At 46.3% G+C, this 15,333-nt stretch overlaps 1 protein-coding gene across 2 annotated transcripts in view; it reads right to left on the minus strand.

Annotated features, from left to right (window-relative positions):
- The window catches only part of VCL (vinculin), a 341,576-nt gene extending 326,774 nt beyond the window's left edge, over positions 1 to 14,802 (minus strand). For both annotated transcript variants that reach the window (XM_075349103.1, XM_075349102.1), the window contains exon 1: positions 14,386 to 14,802. In XM_075349103.1, coding sequence (XP_075205218.1) covers positions 14,386 to 14,553 — 168 coding nt within the window. In that variant the 5' untranslated portion in view covers positions 14,554 to 14,802. The remainder of the gene's footprint in view (positions 1 to 14,385) is intronic.
- Between the last annotated feature and the right edge of the window lie 531 nt (positions 14,803 to 15,333).

The following is a 15,333-nucleotide window of genomic DNA, read 5'->3' on the forward strand; positions in this document are numbered from 1 at the left end:
AAAAAAAAAATTGCCTGGGTGACCCCAAACTTTAGAACTGTAGTGTATATATAATCAGCTTTGTGCATGAAAGTTAGGGTGCTTGCACATCAATGGTTTTTTGCCGGTCGGCAAAAAACTGCAAACCGCATATGACCGGATTCTGTGGATTGAATGTGCAACCGCAATTGTTATTTTACCAGATCCTTCTGCAGCAGGGCACAGAATTTATTGGCCGGCACTGGAGTCAGCTAATCGGGAGTCAGCTGAACTCACAGCCAGCAGAACAAGTGAACAGCTGACTTCAGTGTCGGCCGATTACTTGTTCTGTGTCATCTACATCCATCACAGAGTGTGCGGGCTGTGAGGTCAGCAGAGTTCAGATCAGCTGACTAATGCCAGCCGAACTCACAGCCTGCACACAATGCGATGGATCTTAAACCAAAAATACAATAAAAAGGGAAGGAACCCAAAGGTCAGCAAACCATAAACAAAAAATTCCTATTTAAAATACCAAATTTTATTCGTCATTCACTAAAAAACTGTCAGTGCAGTCATACAAAATAGCCACTTAAAAGTGGTTGGGTAGGTGAGGGGGACAAAGTGCGCCACTTATCGATGTAAAAGATGTTATAGGGTATAGGTAGGGGTAGGCTAATACTGGCCCTATGAATTTCCCCTACCTACCAGCGGAGTGTAAACACCCTAACACTCGGTGCCCCCGCTCCTCGGCGGCTGTCCCTTACTGACCCTCCAATCCACAAAACCACCATCACCATAAACAGTGTACGTGCAATAGGTGCAGGTCAAACTAACAAATCAGTTGTCAGAGTAACTGCTCTCTATGGTCAGTAATTACCAAAATATACATCTATCCCAAGAAAAAATGTTAATACATATAGATATTCAATTTGAAATAGGCCTTAGTGCCTGCACATCCATCTAGGATTATAGTACTTTACATCTCTATACAGTTATAGTACTTATCTTATAATGCTCATCATCTCAACGCGTTTCTCCCTCAGGATATCTGGGGGTTCATCAGGAGATGTTCAAGGATACGTAGAGCCAATGACACAATGGTATTTCGGTTACTACCATGCCTGGTGGCGTCACTCGGGAACTCACAAATCTGGGTCCTATCTCATTGGTGGTGTCAGGAATAATGAGGCATGGACGCAACCCCCGGGGGTCCGCCATGGCGCCTCCAAGCACCCAAACAGAGCGAGGCAGGACCCGTGCCACCGCCAGAACCGCCCGTCGAGACCGGGTAAGACTTGCTTGAAGATCCACGGCACTCCAAGGCCGCATCCTGGAGTTATTCGTCCAGGACAGGAAACCAAACTGAAGCAGCAAGAGGACCGCCCCTTTTTAACCTGAAGGTTTCCTATCCTGGATGGGCGGATCCTCTCTCGTGGTGCCGTCATAGGGTGAGGGAAAAATAAATTTTTCATCCAAATCCCTATTTATTGCCGTAATCTAAACTAATTTGTAATATACTTGAATTAAAAATTCCCTAATTTTTCAAACTACACTAAATGTTATTGTATGTTTCCTCTACTTTCTATGTGATGATGCTTCGTTTGAAAATCACAGTGCATGCTGAGATACTCAAATAAGAGTCATCAGGGAGCAGAGGCTGTGGTCACTGTCACAGTCTCTGCGTGCGTCTTCCTTGAAATTAAGCGTCACAAGTGACACTTGTTCCAGGGGTGGGGCTGTGCTGTGCACCATGGCAGCGCACTCCCTGGTGCTGGGTCAGATCAGCAGTAACAAGCCAGCAGAGTAGAGGACATTGTACAAAGGCTATGAGGAGAATTAGGGAAGGATACGGCCAAGGAGGTGAAATTACAGCACTTCTGGCCAAACTACTCAACCCACCCAATTAGCGTATGGGTAATTATAACTGTTTTGCTCACATAAACAGAGTTTGGGAACAGCAAACACTTGTATGAAATATTGGAATACAGTATGGCTCTGGCAGAGACAAAGGGCAGTCTGTGGGCACTAATGCATGTGGTTATTGTTACTATACCCTTAACTGCAGCACACCTCCTTTCTCCAAAGAGGCCCAAGGAGCATCTAAAACACTATTTGCGCACGTATTCTGGAGCCACAGACCACACGCATTTTTGTTTCTATATGTACCTCCATATAAAACTACAGGATTTCAGATCAGGCTTGACAAGTGGCAAATGAGTTAACACTAAAGCAACATGACACCTGTCCTGCAGCTGCCCTGTCTCCAGATAGTCTAGAGCTGCAGTGTGTGGCCACTTTTAGAAGGTGATGAGCCAGAATAGTAGGGCACTTCTTTTAGTTTTTATAGTTGCACCATAACTCTACAATATGCACTAAAGTCTCCCTTTATTTAACGACTTCAGGAGAAGGTTAGAGAACAAAACAGGCCATTACAAATAATTTTCAGAAATTTGCAAAAACAAATGCAAAAATATTATATAGGTAAAATATTAGAAAATCTTGCAATCTTTGGGCTGAAGCTACACATTACTGCTCGAGTCCAGAGGGATACATTAGAGGGAATTTGGTAAAATTGTTGCCAGTTTTCCACTTTTTTTTTTTTAAAACATATTTTGGCAAAGGCCATCATTTCACTAATATTTGCAATTCATTACCTGGTACAGACCTCAAATTTGACAGATTATACTTCAACATAATTTGGTTTAAAGCTGCAGTATAAAAATCTAATCTTGGCATATTTTCCTCCCATTAAGTGACATGACAATTTCTCAGATCACACTGGGCTAAAAAACAAAAAACAAAACAAAAAAAAAACCTATTACTGAAGCTACACCCTTAAAAAGGGAGTGTCCATGCTTTTCATAAAAGTCTGTAGTCACTTTAGATGACTGCAGACCTGAGAATCCTCACACTGCGTGCGCACAGTCAGAATCCTCACACTGCGTGCGCACAGTCAGAATCCTCACACTGCGTGCGCACAGTCAGAATCCTCACACTGCGTGCGCACAGTCAGAATCCTCACACTGCGTGCGCACAGTCAGAATCCTCACACTGCGTGCGCACAGTCAGAATCCTCACACTGCGTGCGCACAGTCAGAATCCTCACACTGCGTGCGCACAGTCAGAATCCTCACACTGCGTGCACACAGTCAGAATCCTCACACTGCGTGCACACAGTCAGAATCCTCACACTGCGTGCACACAGTCAGAATCCTCACACTGCGTGCACACAGTCAGAATCCTCACACTGCGTGCACACAGTCAGAATCCTCACACTGCGTGCACACAGTCAGAATCCTCACACTGCGTGCACACAGTCAGAATCCTCACACTGCGTGCACACAGTCAGAATCCTCACACTGCGTGCACACAGTCAGAATCCTCACACTGCGTGCACACAGTCAGAATCCTCACACTGCGTGCACACAGTCAGAATCCTCACACTGCGTGCACACAGTCAGAATCCTCACACTGCGTGCACACAGTCAGAATCCTCACACTGCGTGCGCACAGTCAGAATCCTCACACTGCGTGCGCACAGTCAGAATCCTCACACTGCGTGCGCACAGTCAGAATCCTCACACTGCGTGCGCACAGTCAGAATCCTCACACTGCGTGCGCACAGTCAGAATCCTCACACTGCGTGCACACAGTCAGAATCCTCACACTGCGTGCACACAGTCAGAATCCTCACACTGCGTGCACACAGTCAGAATCCTCACACTGCGTGCACACAGTCAGAATCCTCACACTGCGTGCACACAGTCAGAATCCTCACACTGCGTGCACACAGTCAGAATCCTCACACTGCAGTCATGTGATCACAAGAATTAATTTGAATGCTTCTGACTAGACATAAATCGAGCAAGGTTGTGCACGTCTAGTCTGAATGTGGCCAGGAGTACGTAAATCACATACTTGAGGTCACATGACCGCTTTGTCACATGACCTAGCATCGGAGAATCCTCACAGCTTGCACTGCATGCAATGTGAGAACTCACAAGCCTGCAGTCAACTAAAGCTACTGCAGCTTTTGTGAAAAGCCTGGACAACCTCTTGAAGCCTTAGGGTAAGTTCACAGTGCGTTTTTGCGCGTTTTTCGGGTGCGTTTTTGCCCACAAAACTGCATGACTTTGCTTCCCCAGCAAAGTCTATGAGTTTTCATTTTTGCTGTCTGCACACAGCGTTTTTTTTCAGCTGCGTTTTTGTGGTGACCACAAAAACGCAGCATGTCAATTATTCCCGTGTTTTTCACCGCGTTTTTCATCCATTGAGTGCAATGGGATGTTGAAAGTTGCAAATTGTTATTATAGCTGCGTTTTGTTGCGTTTCTAAGACCAAAAACACAGCTATAAACGCAGGAGGTGGGTAGTAAAGTGACATGTACAGGAAGAGGATTCCTTCTGTCAGTAAACACAGAAGCGTGAATCCTCCCAGTACAGTCAGCGCCGCTTCCACCTCCAGTCCTGTGCATGTTTGGGCGGGAGGTGGAGGCAGCTGCAAAATCAAAAGTGAACAGTAGAAAAAAAAAAAAAGTCATACTCACCTGTCTGCAGACTCCTGGTGCCATGCCCGCTCCCAGCTCCTCTCCTGGTACCGCCGCTCCAGCTGTGTGCAGACGGTCAGGACACCTCTGATATCTGCAGGACCTGGCGATGGATCACCTGATGCTGTCACCTGACGCATCAGCTGATTGTAAGTCTCCGGGTGACGCCGGCGCCCGGCCGGCTTAACCTGTCAGCGGATGCAGTCAGGAGACTTCATCACTGATTACTGGCAGCTCCTGCAGTGATCAGACGGGATCAGACTCCTCCAATCGCTCCAGGAGCTGCCGGTAATCAGCACATAAGTATTTTTTTTTTCTGCGCTGATGCATCATCTGATTGTATAAATGGCGTTTATACAATCAGCTGATGTGTGATGCTATTCACATCCTTGATCCTGACACATCATCTGATCACTTTGCCTTCCAGGAAACCGATCAGATGATATTGCATCCGGATTGGACGGCGCGGGACCCTTGACACAGGTTTACTGCGGAGGGGGGTGCTTTATTTCAATAAAGATGGAGTCACTAATTGTGTTGTGTTTTATTTCTAATAAAAATATTTGTGTGTTGTGGTTTTTTTTATCTTTACTAGAAATTCATGGTGGCCATGTCTAATATTGGCGTGACACCATGAATGTCGGGCTTAGGGCCAGCTGATAATACACAGCTAGCCCTAATCCCATTATTACCCAGCGAGCCACCATCACCAGGGCAGCTGAAAGAGTTGTATACAGCGCCAGAAGATGGCGCTTCTATGAAAGCGCCATTTTCTGGGGTGGCTGTGGACTGCAATTCTCAGCGGGGGTGCCCAGAAAGCATGGGCACCCTGCACTGTGGATTCCAATCCCCGGCTGCCTAGTTGTACCTGGCTGGACACAAAAATTAGGCGAAGCCCACGTCATTCTTTTTTTTTTAAATTATTTCATGAAATTCATGAAATAATTAAAAAAAAAAAAAAAAGGGCTTCCCTATATTTTTGGTTTCCAGCCGGGTACAAATAGGCAGCTGGGGGTTGGGGGCAGCCCGTACCTGCCTGCTGTACCCGGCTAGCATACAAAAATATGGCGAAGCCCACGTCATTTTTTTTGTTTGGGGGGGGGGGGGGGGGGGAAGAAATCCTGCATACAGTCCTGGAAGGAGGATGCTGAGCCTTGTAGTTCGACAGCTGCTGTCTGCTCTCCTGCATACACTAGTGGATGGAGTATGCTGAGCCTTGTAGGTCTGCTCCCCCTGACTCTCCCTCCAGCATACAGTCCTGGATGGAGGATGCTGAGCCTTGTAGTTCTGCAGCTGTCTGCTCTCCTGCATACACTAGTGGAGAATGAAGAACATATGGAAGAAAGAAATGACATCAGACCTTTTTTTTTAAAGAAACAACATGTCAATTGTTTTTGCCATTTGCGTTTTGAACTGCAAAGCAGAGTTTTTGCCCAAATTTCTGCCACAAAAAGGCAGCATTTTGAACAGCATAGTGCGCACAAGAAACCCAAATTCCCATAGACTTTGCTTGAAAAGCAGAACACATCCATTTTGGCATTAAAACGCTGCAGTTGAAAAAGCAGCAAAAGCAGGTAAAAAAGCAAAGTGCGGACACAGCCTAAAAACGCATGAGTTTTTAAAGACGCTGCGTTTGTGCGTTTTTAGCGCTAAAAAATGCAGCGTAAAAAAAAAAAAAAAAAAAAAACGCAGTGTGTGCACATAGCCTTAATCAGATGTCCATGAAACAAGGCCCGAGTCTGTGATGAAGATTGACAGCAGGTGTCCTGACCCAAACTTGACAGCCTGATAGATATTCATGAGATTGTCAATTACGGAACAGGTGGCCCATGACCAGTACACCTATTGTGATTCATACTGAGACAGAGTTTCACCAATGTGTGAGGCTCTAGGCCTTGTTCAACCGTTATGCTCATATGTGGATTGAACAGTTACACAATACAGTCTATGGACATGTTCATATGTCCGTTTCTTTTTGTGGACAGTTAATCCATAAATAAAATTAAAAAGATTCCTTTAAATTTGCATCTGTCACCAGATTTTTGCCACCTAATCTGAGAGCAGCATAATGTAGGGGAAGAGACCCTGATTCCAGCAATGTCTCACTTACTGGGCTGCTCAACTGGGCTGCTCAATGTAGTTTTGATAAAAATCACTGTTTAATCAGCAGTAGATTATCATTACAGGACTACTTGGTGTGCTGCCAGGTAGTCCAGCATATTGATTAGCTCTGTATAACTACTAGATCTGCAGCAGAAAAAAATGACACCAAACAACTCCGTAAGTGATACATCACTGGAATCAGGGTCTCTGTCTCTACATTATGCTGCTCTGAGATGGCGGAGCAAAATCCTGGTGACAGATTTCCTTTAAAGATCAAAGTTGCCCATTCAAGATAATTAAAAAAGATTGTACTCAGATACCATATGCATCCAAACACTGTACATTTTTCACTGATCAGTTTAAACTAGAAGCCTTAAAAACCTTAACCATGTTTTATTCTTATGAGAACACCAGATTATACATAGACTGACAGTACAGCCAGCAGAAAAAAAAAGTTCATTAATCACATATATAAAAAAAAACCCAAAAAAACAAAAAACAAACCACAACAGCAACAAACATTAGGGAGGGCTTACAGAACTGAATTGTGGCTGTGGCACACTCCGTGCCTGTGAATCTGACACCAGCGAATGTCACTGTGCCTATGGTGCTGGTAAGTTTGGTCAAGAGACAAGACTGTGGCTGTAAGATCATCAACAAACTGCATTGCTGCTTCAGTGGTGTGAATTAGCGCTTACTGACCCCCACGCTGCGGCTGCCACATCACGTCGTACAGTAGAGAATGTTAATATCTTAACAGTAGCTTTTATCTCTGTAGGCTCCGCTCGTGTTTTTGGCCTGCAACTGTTACTGGCTACATGAAACGGACATGTGAAGAAGGCCTTAAAGCGCACCAATCACCAGGCTTTTCCTATATAACTTAAAGCCAGTGCTATACATACAGTGCTTTGCGAAAGTATTCGATTCCCTTGAATTTTTCAACCTTTTCCCACATTTCAGGCTTCAAACATAAAAGATAAAAAATGTAATGTTATGGTGAAGAATCAACAAGTGGGACACAATTGTGAAGTTGAACGAAATGTATTGCTTATTTTAAACTTAAATAAAAAAAACTGAAAATTGGTTGCGTGCAATAGTATTCGTCCCCTATACTTTCAGTGCAGCAAACTCACTCCAGAAGTTCATTGAGGATCTCTGAATGATCCAATGTTGTCCTAAATGACTGATGATGATAAATATAAGCCACCTCTGTGTAATCAAGTGTCGATATAAATGCACCTGCTCTGTGATAGTCTCAGTGTTCTGTTTAAAGCGCAGATAACATCATGAAGACCAAGGAACACAACAGGCAGGTCCGTGATACTGTTGTGAAGAAGTTTAAAGCCAGATTTAGTTACAATAAGATTTCCAAAACTTTAAACATCCCAAGAAGCACTGTGCAAGCGATCATATTGAAATGGAAGGAGTATCATACCACTGGAAATCTACCAAGACCTGGCCGCCCCTCAAAAATGTCATCTCAAACAAGGAAAAGACTGATCAGAGATGCAGCCAAGAGGCCCATGATCAATCTGGATGAACTGCAGAGATCTACAGCTGCGGTGGGAGAGTCTGTCCATAGGACAACAATCAGTCGTACGCTTCTACGGCAAGAAGAAAGCCATTTCTCAAAGATATCCATAAAAAGTGTAATTTACAGTTTACCACAAGCCACCTGGGAGATACACCAAACATGTGGAAGAAGGTGCTCTGATCAGATGAAACCAAAAATCGAACGTTTTGGGCACATTGCCAAACGATATGTTTGGCGTAAAAGCAACAGCTCACCACCCTGAACACACCAACCCCACTGTCAAACATGGTGGTGGCAGCATCATGGTTTGGGCCTGCTTTTCTTCAGCAGGGACAGGGAAGATGGTTAAAATTGATGGGAAGATGGATGGAGCCAAATACAGGGCCATTCTTGAGAAAACCTGTTGGAGTCTGCAAAAGACCTGAGAATAGTACAGAGATTTGTCTACTAACAAGACAATGATCCCAAACGTAAAGCAAAATTTACAATGGAATGGTTCACAAAATAAACGTATCCAGGTGTTAGAATGGCCAAGTCAAAATCCAGACCTGAATCCAATCGAGAATCTGTGGAAAGAGCTGAAAACTGCTGTTCACAAACGCTTTCCATCCAACCTCACTCAGCTTGAACTGTTTGCAAAGGAAGAATGGGCAAGAATTTCAGTCTCTCGATGCGCAAAACTGATAGACACATACCCCAAGCGACTTGCAGCTGTAATCACAGAAAAAGGTGGCGCTACAAAGTATTAACTTAAAGGGGACGAATAATATTTCACGCCCCACTTTTCAGTTATTTTTTTAAAATCTTAAAATAAGCAATGTTTCATTCAACTTCACAATTGTGTCCCACTTGTTGTTGATTCTTCACCATAAAATGTACATTTTTTATCTTTATGTTTGAAGCCTGAAATGTGGGAAAAGCTTGAAAAATTCGAGGGGGACGAATACTTCCGCAAGGTACTGTACCTGTAGTGGTCAGATAGGATGTAGGGTTTGAAACACAAGCAAAGTTTGTAAAATGAGCAGCTTTTTGAATGACAGCAGCTGCCGGTCAGCTGATAGCTGGGTAGGGTATTCATGCGGATTCCCCTCCCCCTGCCTGTTCCTCCCTCTTTTATATATGCTGATTCTATTATAGAATCGTTTTAGTAAATTACTAGTAGGACCTGTGTGAGGTCATACCCATGTGACCAGAAGGAGCGGGGCCTCATCCAACATAGCTGATACCAGGAAGCAACATTTTTCTGTTGGCTGAGGCCCCGCCCCTTTTGGTCACATGGGTATGAAATCAGCACAGGTCCTTCTAGTGACTTAGCAAAACGATTCTATAGTAGAATTAGCATAAATACAAGGGGGAGGAACAACAGCTAGGGGGACGGGAATCCGTACGGATACTCTGCCCAACTATCAGCTGTTTGGCAGCTGTTGTCATTCAAAAAGCTGCTCATTTTACAAATCATTTCACAAAACTTTACTTGCTTGTGCTTTAAAACCTATACATCCAATCTGACCACTAAAGGTAGGTATAGAATCAGCCCGATAGTGCCAGTATAGCACTGGCTTTAGGTTACATAGGAAAAGCCTGGTGATTAGTGCGCTTGAATCTTTTTCCTTTAGCCTGGCCTAGATGGCTGTCGGTAGTAAATTTCCTAAAAAGGAAAGGATAAGGAAAGCCAAAATAAGAAGAGACAGGAAAAGATAGTAGAGATGTGGAAGAAACATTCTGAGTAAAGACAATAGACAAACACTATATAAGGCAATAGTCCCCAACCTGTGGAGAGGGATCCAGAGCCCCCCCCACCCCAGTAGTGACATCCACCCCCCATTACTGGTATAATACAGGCAAGAATGTCACCATAGAAATCCCACAGAGGCACCCACCTTACTTAATGCAACAAGCTGGCAGACAGCTGCGGTCCACACATCATAGGTCTGCGAGCTTGGGGTCCCCTGATGTAAGGTTTTTTCAGTTTTACAGGTTAAGGAGTGGCTGAGAAATCTCAAAGTGGTGGCGCGTCTAGGATATACCATCATTCATTGATTGCTGGAGACCTCAGAGACCATGACCCATCCTCTGAATGGAGGGGCTGCAGGGCTGCTTCCACTCCAAGTGAACCAGGCAGGTTCTCTACGTAGATGGGTGACAATCTCGCTTACAAGCTGCCAGGGATAACGTGCACTAGTACCAGCTGACTGCTGCAGCCAATCTGTGCACTCAGTAGTCATGTGCCATACTACAAGCTCACCTCTTATAAACATGTCACATTTGCCATAGGCAACCTGTGCTGTGAGCCTTATGTGCCGAGTCAGCCGTAGAGGTTACCACTCAAGACATAGGTGAATTATATGCATTGCAGTTTCTGTAATACACATTCATTTATTGAGACATTTCACAGATATTCATATAGACCATCTCAAGATGCTGGATGCAGGAACATTGGTTACATCCTAGATATCAGTACAGGGAAGACATTTTTGAGGAACAGAATAAACTGACAACTTGTCCACAGTGCAGGGTTTAATCCCGCTCATCTCCGGCCGTCACATGCAGAGGCTGTCCTGTACAGCACAGATTGATTGCTGTGGAATTTTAATAAGCCGTTTCCTCTCTCTAATAGAGGACAAGCCTCCCGACTCTGCTGCTGGACACATGGAACATAGCTGGTAACTGATCCCTGGGGGCCCGAGGGCCAAGTGGCGAGACAGAAAGGGACCATTTCTATAGAACCAGCAGTCAGTTTAGGCTTCAGCAGACCCTCAAATACCTCTTTTCTGTATTATTTAGACGTGTCAATCGCTTGAAGCAGTTAAGGGGGATTTCCCCATGAGCAAAGTTAATTTTAAATTAATACAGCAATTTCCATGACTGCATGTGAATAACACAAAGATAAAAAACAAAAAGGTTTCTGCTCTGAGATAAATTTTATATACGTGCCCTTACTATGTACTGTGTAATGGCAGGGTCTGACCATACAGGGACATGGTCTCGACATAACAAATCTCCTGGTCCGGGGAGGACCTATTTAAAAAAAAAAAAAAAAAAATACAAATAAAATCAGCCGTGATCCTGTGCTGTACTTTCTGTGAGGTAAAGCATTTTCCTTACAGGTCTTTTTTAAAAAATGTTTTACCTCATAGAAAGAATAATTTGCGATCCCATGCTGTAATTATCTATTATTTTTTACCTCCTCCCCTTTCCAGGAGATGTGGTATGATCAGACCAGGTCCCTGTAAGGTCAGACAAGGCCATTACACGGTACATAGCAGGGACACATTTATAAGATTGTATCAGCACAGGAACACTTTTTCCAACACATCCAACTGTAAAAAAATTATTATACCAAAATCTATTGAAGTATTTTGCTACAAAGTTGGTACAATTTATCAGCATTCCATGAATGGAAACATTTAGTAAACAGCAGGAAGCAGAGATGGCAGAAGCTAGTCTTTATACACTACCAGGAGCCGGCTAGTGGCTCCAAGGCAATATGATATGGACAGAAATGAGTAACACCCAGTCTCCATACAACTGACAGCACGCTTGAATTACCCCATCGCATGTCTAGGACCATTTGTGAATCAGGTTATGTGGTGGTATATAATGCTGACAATGTATTGGGGTGTATCCAGAACACTACAGGCACTGAATGACCTGCTACAAAGTGTCCACTCATTCCGGGCTATCAGAAAGGAAGGTTCTTTCTCTGACGTATTTCATGCTTGGATTAAACTAATCAGCCGTGTACACCAACGCTCCGCCATCTCACATACAGCAACAAGAGATGACCCCGGTCACACCACAGCCATACATGTGTGGGGGCACCCTACCTTTTATAGAATACACACAGGGGGACATTCCTGACATGACCCCATACTGCAATGCTGGCAGCTTCTGTATGACCCCGGTCACACCACAGCCATACATGTGTGGGGGCCCCCTACCTTTTATAGAATACACACAGGGGGACATTCCTGACATGACCCCATACTGTAATGCTGGCTGCTTCTGTATGACCCCGGTCACACCACAGCCATACATGTGTGGGGGCACCCTACCTTTTATAGAATACACACAGGGGGACATTCCTGACATGACCCCATACTGCAATGCTGGCAGCTTCTGTATGACCCCGGTCACACCACAGCCATACATGTGTGGGGGCACCCTACCTTTTATAGAATACACACAGGGGGACATTCCTGACATGACCCCATACTGCAATGCTGGCAGCTTCTGTATGACCCCGGTCACACCACAGCCATACATGTGTGGGGGCCCCCTACCTTTTATAGAATACACACAGGGGGACATTCCTGACATGACCCCATACTGCAATGCTGGCAGCTTCTGTATGACCCCGGTCACACCACAGCCATACATGTGTGGGGGCCCCCTACCTTTTATAGAATACACACAGGGGGACATTCCTGACATGACCCCATACTGTAATGCTGGCTGCTTCTGTATGACCCCGGTCACACCACAGCCATACATGTGTGGGGGCCCCCTACCTTTTATAGAATACACACAGGGGGACATTCCTGACATGACCCCATACTGTAATGCTGGCAGCTTCTGTATGACCCCAGTCACACCACAGCCATACATGTGTGGGGGCCCCCTACCTTTTATAGAATACACACAGGGGGACATTCCTGACATGACCCCATACTACTGTAATGCTGGCAGCTTCTGTATGACCCCGGTCACACCACAGCCATACATGTGTGGGGGCACCCTACCTTATAGGATAATACACACAGGGGGACATTCCTGACATGACCCCATACTGTAATGCTGGCAGCTTCTGTATGACCCCGGTCACACCACAGCCATACATGTGTGGGGGCCCCCTACCTTTTATAGAATACACACAGGGGGACATTCCTGACATGACCCCATACTACTGTAATGCTGGCAGCTTCTGTATGACCCCAGTCACACCACAGCCATACATGTGTGGGGGCCCCCTACCTTTTATAGAATACACACAGGGGGACATTCCTGACATGACCCCATACTGTAATGCTGGCAGCTTCTGTATGACCCCGGTCACACCACAGCCATACATGTGTGGGGGCCCCCTACCTTTTATAGAATACACACAGGGGGACATTCCCGACATGACCCCATACTGCAATGCTGGCAGCTTCTGTATGACCCCGGTCACACCACAGCCATACATGTGTGGGGGCCCCCTACCTTTTATAGAATACACACAGGGGGACATTCCCGACATGACCCCATACTGCAATGCTGGCAGCTTCTGTATGACCCCGGTCACACCACAGCCATACATGTGTGGGGGCCCCCTACCTTTTATAGAATACACACAGGGGGACATTCCTGACATGACCCCATACTGTAGTGCTGGCAGCTTCTGTATGACCCCGGTCACACCACAGCCATACATGTGTGGGGGCCCCCTACCTTTTATAGAATACACACAGGGGGACATTCCTGACATGACCCCATACTGCAATGCTGGCAGCTTCTGTATGACCCCGGTCACACCACAGCCATACATGTGTGGGGGCCCCCTACCTTTTATAGAATACACACAGGGGGACATTCCTGACATGACCCCATACTGCAATGCTGGCAGCTTCTGTATGACCCCGGTCACACCACAGCCATACATGTGTGGGGGCCCCCTACCTTTTATAGAATACACACAGGGGGACATTCCTGACATGACCCCATACTGTAATGCTGGCAGCTTCTGTATGACCCCGGTCACACCACAGCCATACATGTGTGGGGGCCCCCTACCTTTTATAGAATACACACAGGGGGACATTCCTGACATGACCCCATACTGTAATGCTGGCAGCTTCTGTATGACCCCGGTCACACCACAGCCATACATGTGTGGGGGCCCCCTACCTTTTATAGAATACACACAGGGGGACATTCCTGACATGACCCCATACTGCAATGCTGGCAGCTTCTGTATGACCCCGGTCACACCACAGCCATACATGTGTGGGGGCCCCCTACCTTATAGGATAATACACACAGGGGGACATTCCTCACTTGACCCCATACTGTAGTGCTGGCTGCTCTGCACTCTGTCATCCCACACATGGACGAGGAGGGGCTGTCAGAGGGTAGCAGAGATGGCCACATGTAGCCCAGGATGGAGTCGCACTATGATTAGTAGTTGATCAGGGCTATGCTCTAGTAGACAGCAGATGGAGGAGCCTGGCTGCAGACTATGTCCAGCCCGAGCACTACTTACCCTGACCAGGTTACTGACTGCAGACTGCACCGCGGCCACAGGTGCCGTCAGCTCCGGGATGGCCTTCCCATCCACCTCCCCTTCTTCGTGCATGATGACCAGGTGGGAGATCTGCTGGGCCACCGGCTCCAGGATACTTTCTATAGTTTTGGTGTGGAAGACCGGCATGGCTGCGGCTCTGATAACACTCAGTCAGTAAGGAAAGTCAGCAGTGGTACCAAAGGGTACAGCTGAAGCCGCTGTCACGCTTCGGGGCACTGTGCCCTCACCCACAATGCCTGCCCGCTGTCCCGGCACTAGGACCGCAGCTGATGCCCTTGGAGAGGTCTTCTCCCCCGATCAGGATATCTTCAGTCTCCGGACACTTTCAAGCAGCACTCACAACTCCTGCCTGACCTGGTGACTTCATCGCACCCCGCCCTCCTTCGTACAAGGGGCTGAGACCACCAGGCTCCGCCCCTAGCTTTTCTTGTAAGGTTATTGGTTGCTGCAATAATCCATCACGCTAAACAGCGAGATTCCTGGGTTTCCGGCCGGAGACGTTCCCCCATCTCCTTATAAGGAGAATCTAGGCTCAGAGAGGGATTCCTGGGGCTATGACGTCATCACAGAGAAGAATGTAGAGATTAGGCGGAGTGCTGTCGCGAGCACCGCCATGAGTAGAGTCCGAGTGTGTGCTGGAGGAAAGTGTGCCGGCGACAATGGCCGTGTGCAAATGGACTAACCCGCGTTATGTAGGGACAGTCTACAGGCAGGGCGGGTAGCGCTGACCGCAGACAGCCCATGTACGGCATAGTGGACCCTATTCTGATGGTACACACAATGGAAGACACAATGGGGTATCCATGGGTCCAGCAGCGCCAGATGGCACCGCATATCTCCCACAAACTATAGCTGCATCTTTAATGCTGCAGCCCCGGCTGTGGCGCTTCCATATCATATAGGGGT

Source organism: Anomaloglossus baeobatrachus, chromosome 5, assembly GCF_048569485.1.
Source record: "Anomaloglossus baeobatrachus isolate aAnoBae1 chromosome 5, aAnoBae1.hap1, whole genome shotgun sequence".
Taxonomy (NCBI): domain Eukaryota; kingdom Metazoa; phylum Chordata; class Amphibia; order Anura; family Aromobatidae; genus Anomaloglossus; species Anomaloglossus baeobatrachus.